The 22,872-nt window shown below is 53.4% G+C and overlaps 1 protein-coding gene across 1 annotated transcript in view; it reads left to right on the forward strand.

Moving 5' to 3' along the window:
- Positions 1–22,872, forward strand: part of PLXNA2 (plexin A2) — a 97,991-nt gene that overhangs the window by 38,105 nt on the left and 37,014 nt on the right. Inside the window, exons 4-9 of the mRNA XM_065740377.1 lie at positions 2,490–2,624; positions 15,500–15,600; positions 18,852–18,975; positions 19,979–20,132; positions 20,643–20,739; positions 22,485–22,599. Coding sequence (XP_065596449.1) covers positions 2,490–2,624; positions 15,500–15,600; positions 18,852–18,975; positions 19,979–20,132; positions 20,643–20,739; positions 22,485–22,599 — 726 coding nt within the window. The remainder of the gene's footprint in view (positions 1–2,489; positions 2,625–15,499; positions 15,601–18,851; positions 18,976–19,978; positions 20,133–20,642; positions 20,740–22,484; positions 22,600–22,872) is intronic.

Below are 22,872 nucleotides of genomic sequence, written 5' to 3' on the forward strand. Positions count from 1 at the left end.
TCGCCTTTCAGGCCCTATTTGTAAACATGCACCAGGAGTAGCTGAGGAAGGGGCTGTATCTGGGCTGTATCTATGCCAGGTGGCTTTTCCAATTCACGTGTGAATGTGTGAGCCCATGTTCTGCCCTCCTGTGTCCTGCAGTGAGCATGACTCTTGTCCTGGACACCTTTGGTTTCTGTTGCCAGCACTGCAGGCATCTCCCTGCACCCACTGCTCACAGTTTTGTTGCACTCCCACCCATTCTCCCTGTGATTTCCTCCCAGACCCTTTCCATGCCTCTTCATCCTGGGTGTGCTGCAAGGAAGGGCTGTAGGGCTGCAGAGAAGCACGGCCAGCCCAGCCCAGCCCCATCCTGCATCTCCAGCTGGGTTGGGGTCAGACTGCTGGGTCAGCTTTGCTCCCCAGGTCCTCAGAAATGAGCACTCCCTTCACTCCTCCAAAGCCTCAGACCTTTAAAAAGAGCACCTTTAGTGTCTGTCTCATCACCTTTATCTTCTCGGTGTCTGTGGCACCACATTTATTAATGTAAAGTTAGCACCAGGAGGACACCTGTAAGGTAGGCAGAGGGATTATTTCTCCCTCCAGAAGTCAACAAGAAGTTTCCTGCTGCAGAGATGATCCCTTTCTTCTTCCTCATGCACAGGAATCATCCTTCTTTGCGTCTGACATCATCCTCTGTTGTCATGGAAACCCAACTCTCAGGAAGAGAGGCAGTGGAGCACCCCGGCATCGCTGGGCACACCTCCTCCCATTGCCTGGGCACTGTGTGGGGTGCTCACAGCTGGAGCTGCTGGGCTCACAGCTGGATGCACAGCTGTGTGGGGTGTAGTGCCAGTGCTGGGCTATGGGATGGGACAGAGTCAGGTGGGATGCCCTACGGAGCCCAGCCACCCTGGGGTGATGCTCCTGGCTCCATCCCTGACCACAGCTGCTGGTTGGGATTGGCTTGCACGAGGCTGGTCCGTTGGTATCTCTCTTCATTAGCCCTGTCTGACCTCATTACTAGAAAGAAGCTCAAGCTAACGAGCTGCCGGTGCCCCCGAGGGAGTGCTGGAAAACAGTTGTTTTGTACAAAGGTTGCTGATCCTTTGTGTCCGCAGCTTCCATTCCCGTCTGGCCGCTCATCGGGAGTTTGCCTGGAAGCGACTGTCTCTGGCCGTGCACTTTGTTCCTCGGGTCACTTCGTGGCATTGTCCCTGAGTCCCTGGGCTGGTGCAGGATCGTGGTGGTGCCGCAGTGGGGTTTGCAGGTCCCAACCACCTCCGGTTCCCAGCGGCTCCGGAAGGGACTGAGGTGTCCCCCATTGGCACAGGTGCAAGTAAAGCAGGATGTGACCCTCTTTATTTGGATTTTCCTGTCTGAGTTCTCAGGGCTTTTGAGTCAGAGGTGTCATGGGTGCCAAGCCTGCCCTCCCTTCGCTCACATTCCCCTGCTCTTCTTTTATGTCATGGAAAAATCAGGTAAGGAGAGAGGAAAGAAATGCAGAAACTAAACCCAGCTGTGTACCCCGTGTCCCTGTACAGCGGGAAGCATCAGCAACGCTTCCTAAAAGAGGGTTTATTTGGAGCAGAGCTCAGTGGAGTGTGTGTGTGTGAGGATGTTACTGCGTTTCCTGCTGGAGTGGCATCTCTGTGACATCAGGCTCCTGCATTTAGCAGTCCCAGCAGCCCCCTCCCAGCTTTGCAGCCCCGGGGTCACCGCATGGCACCAGCCCCGGCACGTGGCACGCCGCCAGCGTCTGCAGCACTGTCGGCACCTCGTTGCAATCCAAGGGCTTTTCAAATATGCAAATCCTGGTAGGCAAGACAATGTAAACTGTTTGTTTCTCCTCCTCCCTTCCCCTCGTGCAGCCCCCGAGGCCATCAATTATTAACTTGTGGAGGAGGCAGCACGTTCCTGGCTGCGCTGGGGATTGTCACAGCGTGGGCAGAGCTCTGCGGGCGTGCAGCTGGATGCTGGGGGTGCAGGACCTGCAGATGTGGGGCTGTGCTGACACTCTGCTCGCTCAGCAGCGCTCAGGAGGAACGGCATGGCAGCGACATCTGCCTGGGGTTGGGCAGAGGTGGTGTCTTAGGAGGCTTCTGTGGTGGTTGTCTTAAGTCTTGTTCCTGATGGGTATGGAGAAAAGCCATCTCTGCAGCAATCTGGCCAGGTTGTGGAGTGCTGTAGTCTCCCCTCAAGCTCAGGAGCTGACTTGCAGGCACTTTTGCTGACTGCGATCACAGTGCTGTGTGCTCACATCACTTCACTGAGCTCCTTCGTTCTCATGGGATGGGGAAATGACTGCAGCTCCCATGGAGAAAGTGCCTCTGCTCTGATTCCTGCATGCACACTGCTTGCCAGCTCCTCGCTCTGCCTCCGGGTCCCAAGCCGAGTGCTGGAATGAGATCCTTTTCCTCACTTCCTCTTCCCCTCACCCTCTACCCCCAATGTAAAGTCTGCATTTGGCCGCTGTGATTTCACCTGCAATGTGGTTGTGCTTCTTCCAGATCCGAGCAGATGGGCCTCCCCATGGTGGAATTCAATATGAGGTGGTGACGGTTTTCAAGGACGGGAGCCCGGTGCTCCGGGACATGGCCTTCTCCATTGACCACAAGTACCTGTACGTGATGTCAGAGCGACAGGTAAGGACTCCCCGGGGCTGGGTTGGGGATCAGAACCATTAATATTTGGATAATGAGCTCCTCAGCTGCTGGCATAGCAGTCCCCTCCCTGCAGCAAGCTTGGGAGGCTGTGGTTTTACATAGCTTTGTCTGAGCATCCTTTATGATGGCTTTATTTTTTGATTCACCTGTATATTTTAAGTGCTGGTGTGTAAGTAAGGTGAGCACAGAGGTGGGACTGAGTGTGGTATGGGCAGCTGCCATGCAGGTAGCCGTGCCACCATCACTCTGCCATCATCACTGTGATACCACTACCATGCCATCACCATCACATCATCATCACCATGCCAACATCACCGTGCCACTTCAGCCCCAACCCGTGGCAGCCAACATCCCTTCTTGGCTCCGTGTGGTCAAAAACAAGTTTTATCTTCCTGTGTTACACCACGGTATCATGAGGAACATATCTTCAGTGTTTTGCATAGCTCTTAAGATAGAGGTGGCATGAATCTCTGCCTGGAAGTTGCCAAACCCAGAGGGTGTAGAAAGCCAAACCAAAAAGAATACAGTGGAAATTTATGGCCAAGAGTGAACAGGAGTGTGCAGCTTTGGGGAGCCAGCACGGTGTAAATAAGGCAAGGCCTCAGCTGGAGCACATCTCATCTGCTCCATTCTCTGAGACAAAAACAGCACCAGAAGTCCCATGCACTGAGCCAGACTTTTGGGTTCGCTGACTGCTGAGCGTTTTATTGGCTGTTACTCACCACTGTGTAATTCAGATTTATAGAGCTGGTGCCTCGTGGGTGGTGGAGACAGGAGGAGGGTTACATCTGAAGACGTCTGGATGCCATTAAGTGGTGTTGCTTTGAGTTAACCCTGTGAGTTAAGTGTGAGCTTTGCACGCCTGGTATGCAGAGACCTCCACCTGCTGCAGGAGGGATGCAGGGAGCAGCAGCTGTGCCAGCAGCATCCACTGCACTCAGAGCTGCTGCTCCTTGATATGTGAATGCTGGAGTGTGCCTGGAATGCTGATTCCCCCACACCCCAGAGATGTCCTCTGCCCCCTGGGGGTGTGTGTCATGGCCCCAGGAGCCCCCGTGCTGTTACTGTAAATGTTGTCAGCCCCACTGACCCTCACAGCCCCATTCCTGGCAATGCTCAGCAGAATAGAGGGCAGGATACTTGTTTCTTATTCCAGTGTGCTACGGCTGGAGCCTGATGGCTGCAGGGATTCAGTACCATGAGGAGGAGAGAGGCCCAAGCTGAGGCTGCGAGCAGTGGGAACTGCCCTTGGAAGTCCTGAGAGAGCACAGCTAAAATGTATTCTGAAGTCTCAGGATCTGGAATAAGAACGTGGAATTCTGCCACAGTGAAATGGCACTGGAGCAGCTGTGCTGAGTGCTCTGCAGCGTGTGAGTGTGTGCTGGGGAGGGCTGCCCACAGTCTGTAGCTTCTAAGAGAGAAATAGGATACGTGCCTGTGACAAAACTGATCTGATAAACGCTGTCATTTCTGTGGGATTCAGCAAGGAGATGTGCTCCCATGGCACAGAACGGGAGCAGTCCCAAGCTCCATGCTGCTGTGGGCAGGGAGCAAACCAGTGCATGGGTACAGTGCTCTGCTTTGCACTGTGGTTGTGCTCAGAGCACATGGCAAGCTGTGATGTGCACACAGGTGCTTCCAGCACATCCGTATCACTTCTGTGTTGATCACACCTCCCTCCATGCTCAGAGCAGCTCTGTGCTGAATGAGGAGGGAAAACATTTACTTCATCACGAAATCTGAGGCTAAGTCCTTCCCCACTCCCCCTGGTTCCCATCCCAGCCATGTCTCCTCTCCAATTTATCTACAGCCCTTTGGAGCTCTCCATGAGCCATGGCCAACTCCTTCCAAAGCAGAATATTTGACATTTGATTTCATACCTAACAAAGCACAGAAGCAACAGTTGCACAGCACGAACTGAGGGAGAGGAGGATAAAAAACTTTTCTTCCAACCTCTTAGCACCAGTTCTTTAAACACGTGATTTAGGAGTGCTCATTAGGAGCTTTCACAGGCTCTCTTCCCTCTGCACCTGGCTTCAAATAGCCCTTGTGGCAGAAGAGAAGTGATTCTGACCACGACTGTTTAAAGCAGACATGCATTTCTCAACAACAAGCAACAAGGAGAGCGTGAGCATCATAAGATGCTGCTGGAGCATCAGCAGAGCTGCATGGGGCTGGGAGAGCAGCAATGGGTGCAGAGCAACCAGGGGGTGATGGCAGCTCATTGAGCACCTGGAGAAAAGAGCTGGTCAGCCCTGGAAGCACAGGTGAAGGCAGTTCACCTGTGTGACCCAAAGGAGTGAAGCCAGGCTGCACCCCTCTTAGACCTCATTTAAGGCCTGACTGCCATTGAGAAAGGATCTCTTCTCTTGGAGTAATTTTCCTGTGATCCTCAGAGAGGAGTGAGCATTTCTTTCCTTTGTTTTGTAACATCTCCTCATTTGTGCTGGTCCCTTTGCTATGATGCTGTGTTATTTATAATCAAGGAGTGAGTAGAGGCTCAATCAGCGTAGGGACTGTCACCTCCAAGAGGTTTCACCACCTTATCAAGGGTTATAAATGTGGAAATACAAAGCAGTGTGATGAAAATGCTGTGGGGCTGCTGAAAGGAGCCCCTGTGCCCTGGAGAAGGGGAGTGCAGCCCAGCAGGTTCCCCCTTCCTCCAGTCAGAGCCTGGCTGCTGCAGGCGTCAGGTGCCAGAGTTGGGGAGCTGCCACCAGATCCACCACTGCCATCTCTAAAGCTGCAGACACATGGACCTTAAATGGACCTTAAATACCACTGTGCCTACAACTAGCCCCTGGGTATCTGCACCCTACAGCCTCCTCCCTCCTGTCTGTACATCACTAGGGCTGTAGGGAAAAGCTGTCTCTCCGCCTGCTCTGCTAGTAGTGAAATATTTGCTTAGCACATGCCCCTGTGTCAGGAGCTGTGGAGCTGCTGGAGATGATTTGTTTCACCACTCCCTGTCCTGTGACCCCATGGTGTGTGTGTAACTCCTGAGCAAAGCCCGTTGTGTTGGGCTGAGTTTTCTGGGTGCTGATGGAGGGGAAGGCAGAAGGGCACTGCTAGGGTGATTTAAAAGAGTTTGGGATCTGAGGAAAACAAAGAGCTCCATCAGTTCTGGGGTAGAGGTGCTGTAAATACTGATGGTGCTCAGAAAAGGAGTGAGAAAACACGATAAAAAATGCAGGAGATGTGGGTAAAATGGGATGGATTCATGAAGAAGGACAGAAGAAGGAGCAGATTATGTTTCTGTGTTGTCTGCTGGTGGACAACCACTGAGCTGGGCATCACTGCAGGGCTGTGCTGCAGCACCTGCTTGTCCCACGCTCCTGCATCACGTGCAGCCATGCAGGGCTTATTCCACTTTCCTTTCTGTAGCCAATTAGCAATAATTAAGAAATATAAGCTCGTCTGGGTTCATTAACCATATCTATGTGATCAGGAGGATGTGCTAATGAATGCCAATTGACCACAAGGCTGTTGTGTCTTGGGGCTCAGGGGCAGAGCTGCTGGGAGGTACAGGCAGCCACCAGGAATGTGAGGGCGAAGGGCGGGCAGCTTTGAAGTAACACATACTTGAAAAGTAAACTCTCCTGCAAGAAGCAGTAAGAAACAGCCCCTGTGTAAAAACTCAACGTCAGGGGTCACTGGGTTTGTTTTGGTTATGGGATGTATTTTAGACGCTGCTCACACGGCTATTGCTTTCAAGTGCTTGCAAGGTTTGCTCGCGGGGTTTGTTTGTTTTGGGTTGGTTTTACTTTGTGTTAGTCTATTTTTTCCCCTGCCAGTCACAGCCACAGGGTTCCCATGTATGTGCTTCCCTTTGCGATTCCTCCCCATCCACAGACCCATTGTTTAATTTTCAGACAGGCAACTGCAGTCCTGAAATACTTCCAGAGTTTCCCTGCATGCACGTACACACGCAGCCATCCCTTGCTCAGAGCACTGCTGTGCATGGGTTCTGCTTGCTGCTGGGGCTCCATGGAGCACTGCATTGCTGTGCCCCCTCTGCATCTTTTGTGCTGCAGCACAGATTGGGGACCAGTGCAGTGTTAGGGTTCCCCACCAAAGCAAGCTGGGATTTCTCATGCATGATGGCCACGCCGGAGCAGTGCAGGGGCTGTGCTGAGCTATAGGGGTTTTGCCCCTGTTGGCCTCAGGTGACTCCAGCAAGGCTGCAGCAGCACTGGGGATGCTCAAGGACACAGCCAGACCTCTGTGTTCCTCTTTGTCTCTATCAGAGCTGTATAAAAGTCTCCCCCTCCCCGTGCTGCTGTTGACTGTCCCCCCAGCAATGAGTCTGTTCAGCTGGCGAGGAGAGGGATCGTTCACACCAGGCGCGAACAGAAAAGAAACATAACTCACAATATGGTGAAAGGAGCTCTGAAATGGCACAAATTATTCTACTTTATCCTTTAATTAGTTTGAATTAGCAATGGGAATAGATGCATAAAATGATCCAGTGAAGGGTGAAATGGAAAAAGGGATACGGTGTAGAGGATCACTTTATTATTATGAAGTTTGCAGGAAGAGAGAGCGGGCAATGAGCTGCTGGATGCTCCAGTAACAGCTCAGAGTGCTTTGCAGGGAGGTGGAGAGGGCTGTGCTGCAGCACAGAGCCCGCAGCTGCTCTGTCCCTGCTCCCTGTGGGGGCAGAGGGTTTTTTTTTCCCTTCAAGGATCCAAAAAGTTCTGCAAAATCAGATTGGTTGGGCTTTGGCCTTCAGCCTCTGCATTGTTTGGTTGTTTTTTTTTTTTGGTTTCAGTTCAGATCACAGTGGGAAATACAGCTATAAGCATGGGTTCTTGCAGTAACACTGAAATGAGCAGAGCCAAAAGAGGCAGTCAGTTCCAGCTGAAACCTTAGGACACACCAGCCCAGGCTGTGGGATCTCGGGGCCGTCCCACTGGCACCACTTGAACAACAGTTATGCAGCTGGAAACCAAATTCCCACCAAAGCATTAGGAAAGTTTTCAAATGATCAGGGGAAAAAAAAAAAAGATTTCCTGCGGATTCCAGACAGCTTGGAAGTGATGCCTGTGCCCCAGGGGAGGTGGGTATAATGGTGTTTCAAGCTGGGACTACATATAAAAGTTAAGGCTGGTTGCAAAGCAGAAAAACACAGCTTGTGGGTTTTGTTCTCTCTTTCCCTGCTCTGTCCTCTTCCACGGCAAAATGTTTGCCCTGTAAAACTGCAGTGGAGATGCTGAGGTTTTCTAGAGCATTGTGCACGCAGCCCCCAGAGCTGCAGCCCTGCCCTAAGACTGTGGGAGCTGCAATAGCTCCACGTTTCTGGGCCATGCGTGAGGCGAAGGAGCCCCGAGAATAATCTGCTGTTTGTCTTAGTGACGTGCAGGAATGTGCCCAGCAGACTAAACACAACGGGGATGAGAGCAGGGCAGACACCAGCAGTGCCTGTGGTCCTTGTGCCCACAGCACCATTCTTCATCACCGTTCAGTGCAACGTTTCGTAGCTGGGTGAAGCTGGGTGTAGGAAGGGGAGGCTGTGGCTGGAGGGGTGAACTGCTCACTGAGCCTTTGTCCTCGTGAGCAGTGGGGGCACGTTGCCCACCCCGTGTCACATCTGGAAGTGGCAGCAGCTGGTAGTGTGGTTTCAGGTTGCTCTGAGCAGTAGCTGGGTCCATCTGTGGCACTGTTTGGGTTGCCACCGAGGCTTCATGGGTGCCAGGCTGCTCCTTTGCATAATAACATAGACTGGGATTTGTTCCTTTGAACCTTCTTGACCCCTGGCAGTGCCAACCTGCTGGTTACAGCAGTAAGAGATGGAGCTCAGGTGGGATTTTGCTGTTTCTGCCTTGAGGTGTCTCTGCTATGTAGAGCATCTCTGTGGCACTGTCAGTCCCAAGTTCATCTGATGCAGCAGTGCTGGTTTCCCTGCTTGTTATCTGTGCAGACAAAGCATGACAGTGGAGTTGGGCATTGTGGCCCTGTGGCAGGCTCCAGAAGCAGTTTTGTTGGCCTCTCTGAGACCAAGCTTTGTGCCATGCTGCCTGCTTCTGCTGGGCAGAACTGGGGGGGTTTGGTGGCTTTTAAGCCACGAGGTGGCAGGGAAAGGCCACGCCTGGGGCTGTGGTCATCTCTGAGCACTGCACACAGAGAGGTGCAGCTGCTGGAGACTTGGCATAGGTGTTTGGGCACGTGCTGGGAATCACTGCTGTGCCCAGCCCTCAGGTGGGATGGAGCACTGTGCTGTGTGCTCAGACCCGAAGTTGGGGCAGTGAAGAGGAGGAAGGTTTGGGGGTAATCAGATGCTCAACGTGCTCACGGGGCACGGCTGCAGGTTGACTTCTGCATGGGCTGTGCGTGATGAGCACTGCTCTGAAGTTCTGCCACCACCAACAATGACACATTCCCTCCTCCCCTCGTTGGCTCCACTTCAGAGTGTGTCTCTCCAGTTTCTCTCACCACACATATTTATCTGCTCGGTGCCCTGGTGGCTGTTTAATTGGCACTCATGCTTCCTTTCAAGCAGAAGCGGAGCTGAGCGCAGGAGCAGTGCATGGGCAGGATGCTCCCACCACAGCAATGGGACCTGGAAATGAAAAGGAGGCATGGAGGGATGGGATGGGCACAGCCAGGGGACAGCTGTATCGAGTGGGGGCACCCTCTGTCCCAGAGCTGGTGCTTGGTGCTGCAGCTCACAAGGAACTCTGCATCGTCTCCTAGCAATCCACAGGTTTTTCCCATCCCTTTCAGCAGTGACTCACAGGCAACTGTCAGTGCTTTGGGTGCTATTAATACCTCTACAAGAACACGATGATAAGTGTTGGTTTTGGTTGATTTTAATTTATTCTTTTTGGGAGAGGAATCAAAGGGAAAGGATGGGTGTGAAAATAACTCCTCCTCACGTGGCCGGGCCATGGTGTGAGCCAGCAGACAGCCCTGCCCGCAGAGACAGCTCGCTGAGATCCCTTCCATTTAAAAAGAGCTGACCACACTGGAACTGTGTTATTGGAGAAATTGTGCCAGAAACAGCGTTGCTGCAACTGCAAAGTGTAAGCTCCAGTTGTTAGCTGCAGGCGGGCTGGGTTTTTCCACGTTGGGTCTTTGCTGTCGGTGTGCATGGCAGGAGCTCAGCTCCGGGAGCATCCCTGCAAAGCAGCAGGGCTGGTTTCTGCACGTAGTGTGGGTGTGGGTCAGCTTCAGCAGGGGGAGCTTGGTGGGGGCACTGAGTGCTTCCAGAGGTGCTGCCATCACCCCCAACACAGGCAGAGCCCATTCCAGCAGCCCCACGCTGCTGTGGTTCTGCATTGTAGTGGGAGTGGTGCTTGGAGGAAGGTGAGGATGTTGTCGTGATCCCATCTGGCAATTTCCTATCCTGTCTTAATGGACTGAACGTGGTCCCCATAACTATAAATTTTCCTGGCTCGGGTCACTTGAAATTGGAGACTTAATGCTAGAGACAGGCGTGTTTTTGTTTTATTTTTGCACTTGGTGTAATCACATCGATGGCAGCGCTGTAACAGTGCTGAATTATGGGTGACCAGAGAAAAAAGAAGGCATCTCCTCCACTCCCCGATGTTATTGTCTCTGGGTGCAGAGCAAAATGTGTAGGCTCCGGGCTAGATTGTGTAAATCTCGTTAGAAAGCCATTCCCAGCTAATGAAACCCTGGGAGAGAGGGATTTGCCTTCTTGCCTGGTAGCAGGGCTGGAATCAATCCATCTCAGCGTTGTGTGCTCGCTCCCCTCTCCCACGCTGCGTGCTGCTGCAGCCGCGGGTCAGCGATTTGTTGCGTCTGCACCCGAGCAGTTCCCAGTGACAATTATCTCCTCGGAAGAAAGCTATAAAATAAGAACCACCGTGTGAAGAAAGCTCACCTGTCTTTGCTCCGTCCAGGGAAGCAGAGAGCAGACGTGTAAATAATTGCACCTTCCCCGCCGTGCGCCTGCTTGGCAGCGCGTATTAATTCAAGGCACCGGCGCTGCTGGGGAGAGCGGCTGGAACGGAGGATCTGAGCTGAGAGTGTCTCATCTGCCCCCGTTCGTGCAGCCTGCAAATGTGCCAGAGCCACAGATCTCACTCGGGGTCGGCTTTGTTTGGCTGTGACTTCCTGGGCTCCGAGTGAGGGTTTAGCAGCGCCCGCTGCGTGCGTTGAGGTGGGCACTGTGTGGTCGCTGGAGTCTGGAGTGTGTCTGCTGCGTTAGTGGTGGTCGTGCAGGGAGCAGGCAGAGCTCTCGCAAGGCTGGCACCCCATCTGCAGCCCTGCAGATTGCTGGGGGGATGTGGGCATCGCTGCTTTGCAATGAGTGCTGCCATGAAACGGCAGCACCGTGCAACCTGGGAGATGTGCTGTGCAGCACGAGGTCATCTGTGCCTGTTTGTCACCGAGGTTGGAGAGCACAGCCCTCTGTGCAGCTGTGCAACAGCTGAAGTGGAATTGTGCTGGTGTGAAAGCACGTGGGTGATAGCTGTGTTGTTCTGTGTCCTGTCTCCCGCCTGTCCCTAAGAACAGAGGGGATCCTGTGCGTGTAATGCAGTCTCTGAAGGTTTGAATACTTTTTTTCTGCTCTAACTAATCTTTTTAAATGCTTGACAGCCTCGTGTTCTTTAATTGAATGCGTTTTATTTAGAAAATAACATTTAGTGCCACTCTGGATTTCCAATTATTCTTCAGTCGGGCTTTGAGGGCCCGACGCCTTTCTCATTTTGATACTCAGAAATGATGGGAATGTCAGAGCAGCCAAACAGCAAATTGTCTGCACTGCTGATTGCTGGGCTCGGGGAGAGAAGCAGGGCCACCATGAGCCTCAGCATCCACGCATGGAATGGAAGGGAAGCTCTGCACCAGCAGTAAATGTGCCATCGCCCTATGTGCTGCTCTGTGCCATTGCCTGTCCTTTCCTCTCCACCTTGTGCCAGCTCGTGCCCTGCAGGTGAGAGCTGAGGGATGATGATCCTGAGGTCTGAATGGAGCATCTCAGCAGCAGGGTGAGGCAAAGGGTAAGCAGGGATGTGGGGAAGATGGGAAGCAAGGAGCACAACCATTGCTGCCCACTGCTCACCCTGAACGCATCTCCTTCCTACCCCTGCTCCAGTTTTATGAGGAAAGAACAAAGAGGGGAAGCAGATGACTGCAGAGGTTCATTTGCCAACGTCAGCTGCCAGTGCCTCAGAAATAGAGCCATCAGTCTGTTCCTCCTTTGCACTGGGCTGCACAGGCAGCTTTCCTTTTGCAGCATGGTTTATTCCCTTTTTGCAGGGAGTTTTTCACCTCTTTTTCCCAGGGGCGTGCCCTGCACTGCTGCCCCCCACAGGAGCTCTCCCATCCACTGCCTTTGCGTGGATTGGGGTTTGCATCCTGCAGTCCCTTCGCTCCTCCAGCCTGTGGGAAGACATGGGCAGAGAGAAAATCCTGTTTGGAAGTGCTGGGAGCTCCTTCAGAGGGCAGGAGGGCACCGTGATGGTGGTTTTGCTGCCTCATTCTCACTGGGGTCAAAGCAGCCCTGGCTCCTTGCACTGTGCTGCCCAGCAGTCCCTCAGCATCTGGGAAGGGAATGCTGAGGGCTGCTGTGCAAACCAGCTGCTGTCTGAGCAGGCTTTGTTTCCAGTGTAAATCTGCTGTAGGGGATGATTTAACCACTATTTATTCTTCTCTTTGTATCATTTCATTAAGTAAGATTTATACGGGTTTAGCACTGTGAGGATCACCCATCCCCTGGGCTGGGGGGCAGAGCTGAGCGCCTTGTTCATTCCCGTGTCCTTCCTTCACCTGTTGTTTCAGGGTTGAAAGCACAGAGGCTGCTTTCTATCACCAGCAGATCAATGCCACCAAGCACCCAGGACCCACCTCTCCCTGATCTCTTCATTAGAAGAGCTTCTAATCAGGTTCATTTCACAATTGCTGGGCGGGAAGGAGAATGCAGAGCTGCAGAGTGCATGGCTGCGAGCAGCAGGTTCCAAGTGTGTGATGCTTGGCTCCTGCACAGAAATGCAAGGACTCAATGCAGTGACTGGGAACTGCCCTGAGTACTGGAGACGTTGGAGATATGATGGAAATGCTGCCTGGTGCTTGGGAAGGGAGGAAGGGGGGAGCTCCCAGCCCCACTCTCAGCTCTGCAAGGTCTGCTGTCCCCCTGGGGAGGGATAAGCCTTGTGAGTGCTGGGGAGGGAGGAGGAAATGTCTTTTAACAGTAAATATGGCCTTGTTATTTATCAATGCAGAGTAATTGAAGTAATTTCATGTCGTTTTTAAATGCAGTGCCTAGGGATCTAATCTATCTGTCTAATATTAATGGGTAATATTTGGTTGCCTCATTCATTCATTACTGTTTTCATTAAGGCTCTAATCCCATTTAGGAGTCTGTTTGTCATGTTAAACTCCTCTGTTTTATCTTAGCCTGCCACGATCCTTTTAACAACTTCACTGAATGCTTGAGCTCTGGGCTGGCAGCTCGGGAGGGGCTGCAGGGAGAGGGGAGCGGAGAGCTGAAAGCAAAGCAGCACTTTCAACAAGCACAGCCCAACAGTGTCTGCTGCACCCCGAACTGTGACATCAGGCACAGCTCCAGAATGGTGCAGAGCTCTGTTTTCACTCCTTGCCTGCGAAGTAGAGAGGGGTGGCAGTGTGCACCTCAGGATTATTCACCTGAACTCGTTTTCTGCTCTCCTCTTCAGACACATCTGTGGCTGCAGGGAGCTGTGTGTGGCACGGCACGAGGGCTGGACGTGGGCCACGAATCAATGCGAGATAAAAGTTCATTGCATCGCTCTGATCCCCACCTGAGCCCAGACATTTTGGAAAGCACTCCCCTTTCATCCTTATTAATTAGTTCCCCAGAGGCTCGGGCTAATCAGCACAAAGGAGGAGTCCCAGCAGCAGGATGGTCTCGCAGTGCCATTTGTCAGAAGTCGGTGCCAGTGCTTGGAGATGGCCACTCGTGGTGGCAGTGGTGATGCACGTGGGTTGGAGGCAACTGCTGCACATGTGTTGGGGAAAGCACCCCAGTGTGTGCAGCTGGGAATTGTGCTAGACCTGCTCGGGAAGCATCTGGGTCCCTGTGCTCCACTGCTGCTCATCCTGAGAAGGTGCTGATGAGGTTCTTCCAGCAGTGGAGCCATACTCACTGCCAAGGTTGCTTGGATCAGAGTTGAAGGGGCTTGCTGTGCATGCTTCTGCAGTGCTGTAATCAAAGATTCCTCCCCATAGCCATGGAAACACTGTCTCTGCCACTGTCTGCCCAGTGCTGTGGCGTCCATGGATGCCCAACCACCCCATGGGAAAGCAAAGTGGGGCCCCTGCTGCATGCCAGGACCCCATGGATAGGGTCCTCCCATGCCATGGTGCTCTGTGGGGCTCCCCCCTTCCAACTTGTTTCCCTTTTGCTTTCCTCCCATCCCACTGCTGTCCTGCACAGGGCACTGTGTGGCTGTCCTGGGCTGCAGGGGTGTGAGCTCTGCTTTGTGTAGGGTGAGGTGGAACCTTGAGGACCTGAGGTCCCCGGCACAGCAGGGAGAAGGAGCAGCAGGAGGAAAAGTACCAAACTTTGTACAAACTCCTGAGAAATTTTGGCTTTCCCCTGCTCTGTTGCTTTAATCTGTTCACAGCTGGGACTGGAGAACCCGTGCTCCTGCCCATGAGTCTCCTGCAGCAGCACAAAGCAGCGGCATAGTTGCACAAAAGAAGTAAGAATCACAGTGGAAAAGTTCATCAAGCCTGGGCTCCTGCTGGCTGAGTGATGGATAGCTTTAATTACACAGAGCTGGCCAACATCTCCCCGTTCAACACCGATTTCCCGTGAGCTGTGAAGTGCAGTGGGGTTGGGGCATGCGGTCTGAATGAGGCCCCTCTGCATCCCCCCCAGCACTGCAGCTCTGTGTGCATGCCCTGCTCCCATCTTCCCCCTGCACGCGTCAGAAAACACAGCCCCAACCCCTGTGCAATTTTTGTTGTAGGCGAAGCTGTCGAGTAGGGCTCAGGAAACAAGAAGAATAGCGGCCCTATTGGTGTCATGTTTAGAGAGGAACTGGGTTCTCACTGTGTCAACAGCACTTGGCGTGACAGCGGCCTTTGTGGGGCGCACACTGCTCCTTTCAGAGCTGCCCAGCTGCTGCCAGCCGCGGGCCGGCCCCGTGCAGGAACTGCTCTTTCCCTGACTACTTGCATATCTGGTTCCCTTCTTCTTTTGTGGGAGAAACGTTATGCGTGCACCAGTTTGAGGGATCCCAAAGCAGGAGCGGGAAGACAGCTTTTGCCATCGGGATTTGTGTGTACTTACGATGCATTTAGGGTCCTTGAAATTGATTCTGTGTACAGCCGTGGCACCACAGCCTTTTGCAGTATTGCTGATCACAAAGCTGGGCATGGGCAAGTTCACAGCCACCCCGGTGCTGCTGCTCAGCACTGGGGAACCCAGCCAAGGCTTGCTGAAGTTGACATCACCATTAAATGGATGCACAGCCGTCGCTATGCTGCTGCTCCAGGGCTGAGCTGGGTGCTGTTGGAAATGTCCCTGTGCTGGAGGTAGCAGTGAGCTGAGAGCAGCCAACCCTTCTTCACAGTGCAGTGGTGGAGCACTGGAGCTGCTCAGAGAGGTGGTGGAGTCTCCTTCTCTGGAGGCATTCAAGAGCTGCCTGGATGGAGTTTTGGGGTTTTCAGTGCTGATCAATAGATCAGGACTGTGTTGCGACTCGGTGACGTGTCCCACTGGGCTGGGTGAGCTGCACCCTGCAGGTCCTGACAGTTCAGCACATAGCATTACCTACTGTTGGCCAACCTTGAGCTCCAAGTCTGTGAATCACTTCTGTGCTGCTTCACCCACCTCCCCCACTCAGCCACTCTGTGCCACCAGACCCACTGAAGCTGTGCCTGTCCCTTGTCCCCTGCAGGTGTCCCGTGTGCCTGTGGAGTCCTGTGAGCAGTACACGACCTGTGCAGAGTGCCTGAGCTCGGGGGACCCTCACTGCGGCTGGTGCACGCTGCACCACACGTAAGTCTGACCATGGCAGTAAAGCACCTCTCAGCAGCACCCAGTGCTTTCTGTGCAAAAAGCAAAATGAGGCTGAGGTCCCTCGAATCCCTCCTTCCATTCCCATGAGTGTTTCCTGCATTGTGGCTTGAGGAGCATTGAAGATCCCTGAGCTCCTGAAGGAAGGTGAATTTGATCTTTTGGAGAGTGCAGCATGCAGGGAGGCGGCATGGGACGGCGCAAGAAAGCAGAATTGAAACCTGGGGGAGCACAGCCATTCCATTTTGCATGTTCCCAGTTGCCTGAGCCGACAGTCTTTCCTGATTAAAGGGGAATTTTTAGAGGCAAGAGTGGGTTTAATGATTTGAGCAGGACTTTGGAATGGAGAGCAGCACTGAGCACCACTGAACAGAGCTGGAAGAGCTGCTGTAACGCAGCATGGTGAGGGCAGGGAGCAGCAGCTGCAGCTGTTCCAGGGGGCGAAGCCACACGTCCCAGGCACTGCAGTGAGGGCTGTTCCCAGGGGCACTGCAGGAAATGCTCTCTGCATTCAGGAGGTGTTTGGGCTCTTTCTTTCCCCCGCCACAAGAATGATCACTTCCTATGGCGGAAGGGGGACCACCAGGCAAACACTGGTGGGGGGGAGGAAGGGCAAACCCAGAGGATGCAGGAGGAGAGGAATAGAAATCCCTCCGGCCCTGTGCCAGCTTGCAAAGCAGCCCCCTTACATGCATGGAAATCAGGGCGGAGGCAGAGCAGAGTTCAGGGCCCCGCACAATGACGCTTGGCCACATGCCTGAGCAGCAGGTGTTGGAGGGAGAGAGAGGAGGAAGGCAGGCTCGAATGCAAAATCCGGCCTGGATTAGGGACTTGCGTGCTTTGGGGTGCAAAACAGCTTCCAACACTCGCTAGGGCTTCTGTGGCTTGCAAGGGGTTGGTGCTGCATTTAGGGAAATAGGGTGAAACTGTTGCAGGAGCATCCTTGGTGCACAGAGCCCCAGTGCCATGCTGCACTGCATCCCCAGGTGGCAATCTGCACAGGGTCTCTGCTGGATGCAAGCTGCAGGCAGGCTGGATGGATATGCCTTCGCTACTGCTCCTCGCACCCCTGTAGCAGCTCCTCTGCAAGGATCAGTGAGTGCTTTCCTGATGCTAATGAACTGCATCTTCATAAGCCACCTGGGAAGGAGGTAAAGGTTGTTATCTTCATTTTGCAGAGAGAAAACTCTCAATGTCAAGAGAAGAGCAGAGTGCTGTTTCCTCTGCCCACTTGGCTGTGACATTTGGGCATTAGCATCCTCCCGCCAACACTTCCTTCCCCGATGGCATTTCTCATCCCTGCACTACCTGCTCTGCTTGAGGCAACGATCGTGTTTTGAGCCTCTGTCTTAAGCTGTAACTAGTTGAGTTTATCTTGCTCTTCCTGGAGCTTCTGTCATATTTGTTGGGAGGCCCCAAGCGCTCGAGTGTTTGTGTTTAATGTCAGCTTTCTCCTCTAACTCGTGTGTGTGTTGTTCCCCTCCCACCAGTTGCTTGTGGCTCGGTGAAGGCAGGCTGGGATGCTCCCGCTGTGCTCTGAGGGCTGCCAAAGCATTCCTGTTCGTTGTGGGTTCTGGGTTGCAAATAGCAACGCATTGGATGTGTGAGATGGATGCAGGGAGCAGTGCCTGCTGCAGGTGTGCTGCTGCCAGAGCCCTGAGTTAGGGATGGAGGCTCCGTTGGGATGCTTGCACGTACACGTGCACACTCAGACTGGAAGAGCAGAGGTGCTCAGGAGTGAACTTTCTGCAGTGCACACGTGTGGGTGACTCCATGCACGGAGCTGCATGGCTGGAGCACCCTGGGAGCATTACACACGTGGTTTGGGGCACCCAGGACACAAGGTGCTTTGGAAGGTGCTCAGCCACTTGTGTGTGGCAGGTGCTTGTCCTCCTGCACAGCTCCCCAGCGTTCTCCTCATAGCAGGAGGAAGGCTCACTCCTCCTCCAATCAGTCAAGCAGCTTGTTGGGAGCAAGCAGAGGCCTCGAGGAGATTGTTAAAGACTCTCTTCAGCCCTGTGGGATCCGAAACCTGTGAGGCTCTTCTGTATGCTGCTCTCTGCAAGTCTGTTATTGTCTACAGACCTATTTATCTCTGTTAGGGCTGTTGCCATAAATAGTATGATAAAAAAGAGCCATTCCAGCGAGTCAATGAGATAAAGGCTCCAGTCAAGAGCTCACTTTAAAGCTATCTCAAAGATTCACTTAAACCTCAATAACTCTTCCTTTGGCAGTGTTCATATTTAGCTCCATTATACTCCAAAAAAACCCAACAGTGAGGGGTTGAGGAGAGCAGCAGTGTGTGCAGGGTGTCACAGTGGGCATTGGGAGGGGAAAGGGTGAGCTTTGCTTTTCTTAGAGGAACACTGATGGCTCATGGGGCCGTCAGCATCGCCTGCATCCCTCGACCTCTGCACCACCATCGTGAGCGGGGTCTGAGGTCACTGCTGCATGAGGAGTGGTGAAGTTTGCTGGTAGTTCATCAACGCATCAGCAGGGCACTGTGTCACCTGCTGCTGGGGAGTGGGTTTTGAAGAGAGTTTGCCCAAACGGTGCAGAATAGAAAATCCCTGGGGGATCCCAGCACTGTGCTGTGCTGTCAGAGACATGAACAGTCCTTCCCTGGTTTCCCAGTGGGCACTCTGTTACCACTGGCATTAACTCAGGCACACGTTTCCCTGCAGCAGCCGTAGCTGCAGCCATGGCTCTGCCATTCCTTCTGTTTCGGAGCTGTTTTCTGTCCCCTTCCCATTCTAGCACTAGACTTGTTCTTTCTGTCTTGCCCCCATTCTGCATCAATATTTCGCTCTGCTCTGAGGACACCTGCCATAGGAAAATTGGGATCATGGGATGCATTCCTGAGGGTAGGAGCAGGAGGGATCTGGGAGCGGGGCAGGACAGCTGGTGAGGAGCAGCCTGCAGCCACTGGAGAGGAGATCCCTGCTCCTGGCACAATGCATTCCTCAGCACCAGGAAAAGATGATGAACGAGCTGTGTGTTTTCGTTTCACTTGGAATGGAGGCATCACCTAGTTAGCTCTTTACGTTTTATTTTCTATCTGTCTCATGAATTCACGGCTCACAAGAACAAGGTGTGCAGGGCCCCTTGGTCCGAACCTGGCGATCCATGCCTGGTCCTGGGCAGAGCATCACCCCCAGTCCTTCCCCTGTCCGAGACTCTGCTCACCTCACAGCTCCGTGTGCATTTCCCTGTGCTGATGATGTGCTCCCCAGGTGCTCCCCGCGGGACAGCTGTGAGCGAGCCGACGAGCCGCACCGCTTTGCCGACAGCATCGGGCAGTGCATGAGCATCATGGTGCAGCCCAGCAGCATCTCCGTGTCGCAGCACAGCCTGCCGGTAAGCACTCCGCTCTCCAGCCTTTCTCCCCTCCCCACTGCACAACTGTTTTCCCATGAAGTCAGGCTTGTAGAGGGAGTAGGGGGAGAAGAGGGTGTAGGGATCACAGCAACAAATTCCCCTTCCCCGTGGGCCCCAGCTCACATTTCTCTCAGTTTGGTTTCGTGAGCTGTTGAAAGGGAAGGCTTTGTTTCCCCAGAAGCTGTGCCCAGAGCTGGCGCTCTGAACATCCCAGCTGCTTCTCCTGAGCTCCTGGTGCCCGTGGATGGGATGCAGCAGCTGCAGCCTCCCCTGGGGCCAGGCTGCATGGGGAGCTCACTGCTGCTGCACATGCTGGGAGCTGCTCCTGGCTGTGCAGGTTCCTGATGCAGTTGAGGGTTGCAAGGTGTATGGGAGCTGCTGAATCAAAGCCTGATTGATCACTCAAGGCGAACACTGAGTCAGCCGTGAGAGCACAGGTGAAGGCAATGCACCTGTGTGACCAGAAGGGGTGGAGTCTGGCTCCATCTCTCCCAGACCCCATTTAAGGGCTGACCACCACTGGGGAAGGATCTCCTTCTGGAGATCGCTCCTTTGGAGTTTCTTATTGTGAGCCCGAGACATAAGTGAGCATTTCTCTCTGTTTTGATTGTCTCTTTTCCATCACAATAATCTGTCTAACTATACCATCTATAAAATATCTTGGCTAAAATACCATTTGGTAATGTTCATTGTGTTAACCTCACACCATGCACAAGGGTTTTGAATTGCAAAGGCTCAGCAAGGTGTTTGTGTATTATTAAATTGTGCAACACTGAATGACATCCAGAGGGACCAAATTAGGTCCACAAGAACTGAGCGTGATTCAACAAAGCCAAATCCAAGGCGTTGGCTCAGGGCAATCCCAGCTCTGCATACAGAGTGAGATTTGTAGGACTCAGTCACAGCAGAGCAGCAGTGCTGACTGCACGAGGCAGATCAGGGCTGTCCCGCTGACGTGCTGCTGTTCTGTGCCCCCATGCAGCTCAGCCTGCTGGTGAGCGATGCCCCAGACCTGGCAGCTGGTGTCACCTGCCTCTTTGGGAACCTGACGGAGGTGGAGGGCCAGGTGGTGGGCAGCCGTGTGGTGTGTGTCTCACCGGCTGCCAGGGATGTCCCGGCCATACCAGTGGATCAAGGTGAGCAAACAGTTTTGGGTTGTTCCCCTCATTAACATCACCACCGTTGTTCTTTCTCTTTCCATAAAGAAAACGCTACTTGCTTGAAACTCATTTTCTCCTTGGTGTCCTTCCAGGTGTCAGTTATGCTCTGTGTCTCCATGACACAATGTGGAGACTGAGGAGTGGCAAACCCTTTGAGCCATGGCCCACAGCGGTGGCAGGGCTGCATTGGATGTAGCACAGCACAGCAATCTGCTCCTAAGGGCTAAGGCTCCCAAAAAGCACTGCTAACAGCCTTGCTTCCAATCTTATCTCCTGATCTTGGGCAAGGCTGAATTAGTGTGCTTCTGTGCAGGAGGCAGAAGTCCAATATGGAATGGGATGTCATCCCGAACTTGTTTCAGCTGTGGCCCCCACCCCTCCCATGCATTTTGCCATCTGCTCTCATCTGGGTCGGGGGGCTTGTGGCCAGGTACCCTGTGTTCCCCCATTACCCCGGGCACTGAGCAGCTCTGTCCTTCTCTGCAGACTGGTTTGGCGTGGTGCTGCAGCTGAAGTCTCAGGAGACAGGGAGAACGTTTGTCAGCACGGAGTTCAAGTTCTACAACTGCAGTGCCCACCAGCTGTGAGTGCCCACCCTCCTCTCTTGGTCCGGGGAGGGGGGATGGGATCCTGGTGGGGTGGGGTGCACCATCCAGCCGGGTGCAGGCAGCAGCCAGGTGCTTTGGTACCTGCTGTGGATGGATCCTCCAGCTCCCTGCCCTCTGATCAGCCCGCAGCTCCCCTTCCTGCTGAGACACAGGCTGCGGGAGCCTGAAAAAACCTTAACCTGCTGGTGCCCCCAAGCTGCTCCATCCTGCAACTGTGAATGTGGATGCTCTCAGAGGATGAAGCAGAGCTGGGGTCCAGGACGTGGGCTGGGAGCAGCAGGGCAGAACCCAGCACAGCAGCAGTGCTGGGCTGGAAGGCTCCGTGCTGCTTTGAGCTCAGCATGTGCTTTTCAGCCCCCTGCTCTACTTCCCCTGGCAGGCAGCATGTAGCTGGCTGGCCTCATGGGTGTGTGTGCACATCTAAACTGTTTACAGATTTCTCTTTAGAAACACAGCAAGCACCCAAATGAAAGGCACACAAACCCTGGCACGGATTGGGCTGCAAGCAGCAGTGCCTGCAGAGCGAGCTGCATCTCCCACTGCAGGGCTCAGCTCTCAGCTCTGCTTTTGGAGCATGGTTTGCTGTTTGGTAGGAGTCAAGAAGAGCAAGCATGGGATCATTGACAGCCTTTCTGCCCTGGATTTGAAGCCTCGAGCTATGGGACATTCCCTGCTGCACTTGGAAGAGGGCTGTGTGCTCTGATGAGCTTGGCTAACACTGAGTTTTTCTAGGCATGCTTTCAATATATGCGTTTTTTGAGCCATCATGCACAGCAGAGGCACTGGGATGAAAGGAGCCCTGAGAGTCCTCCAGCTCCCACTGCTGCCTCTCCTGGTGGTCTGCATCCCCTGCTCCAGTCCCTCCTGTTGTGCTGCAGTTTCACATTGCCCCCTGTCCCTCAGTGACAGCTCCTGCCAACACTTAGAGTCCTGTCCACATCTCTGCTGGGTCCTCATTTGTTCAGACTTGCTTGAGAGGTGACTTTGTGGGACCCCTATTTCCTCCTCCACGTGGAGGTTTGGGTCAGGAGAGGCAATGCATCTTTTCTGTCCCTTGGCTCTATCTGACCGTGCCTTTCTCAAAGCTCGTGTTTGGAGATAAAGTGTGAACATGGTTATAAGTTCTGTAGCACTTACATCATCCTGAGCTCATTATCGGAGAGTTCAACAAGGGCATGAGCCAGCCTTGCAGGAATGAATCACAACATGTGAAAAGCAGAGAGGAGTACTGGCCTGAGCCAGCACAGGAGGGGACCTACTGATTGGAGACCCTTCCCTGCAGTATGGCAGAGCAGGCAGGGGAACAGCTGTGGCTGCACAGCAGCACACACAGGGACTGTGGTGTGTGTAGGGTGCACCCTGCAGGCATCTGGAGCTGGCTGGAGGGGTGGGGAACTTTGTGCCTGGTCAGGAAGGGGTGAGTTTTGCAGACAGCTTCTGCTGAACTCTGTGTTGGGTTGCAGTTATCGTGAGCTCACCAGGCTCAGCTCTCAGATGCATAAATTCCTGCGTGGTCAGGGACCTTGCTGGTGGCTTCTGCTTTATGTCCATTTTAACCAGATGAGGAAGGGATGCACTGGAGACATGGGCTCATTCTTGAAGCAAAGGAGAGGCAGCAGTCCTTAAAGCCAGATCAGATCAAGAGACCTGGCTCAGGACTGGCTCACCCCTTGCAACACAAGGCTCCCAACTTGCTAATCCCCTCTCCTTTCTCCCCCAGGTGCCTCTCCTGTGTGAACAGTGCTTTCCGTTGCCACTGGTGCAAGTACCGCAACCTGTGCACCCACGACCCCACCATCTGCTCCTTCCAGGAGGGACGGATCAATGTCTCAGAGGTACCACACTCTGCCTTAAACTCTTTCTTGGCTGCTTTTCCTGTGGCACCATGAGCACTGTGAGGCTTTTTGACTTGCCCTTGGTTTTTGCATCTGGAAGTGCAGCTGCAGCAGGAGCACAGCGGTGCAGCACAAATGATGCTCCTCGGCCTGAATGCTGAAGCTGATCCTGCCTTCAATATGTGGGTCTGCTCAGGTTCACTAATAACTGTAATTAGTCTTTCAGTTGCCACAGTGCTTTCCTTTGGGATCTTTAAGAAGCAGGCAGGGATC

Source organism: Cyrtonyx montezumae, unplaced genomic scaffold (genome assembly GCF_038088225.1).
Source record: "Cyrtonyx montezumae isolate F1298 unplaced genomic scaffold, pur_monq_1.0 scaffold_26, whole genome shotgun sequence".
Classification (NCBI taxonomy): domain Eukaryota; kingdom Metazoa; phylum Chordata; class Aves; order Galliformes; family Odontophoridae; genus Cyrtonyx; species Cyrtonyx montezumae.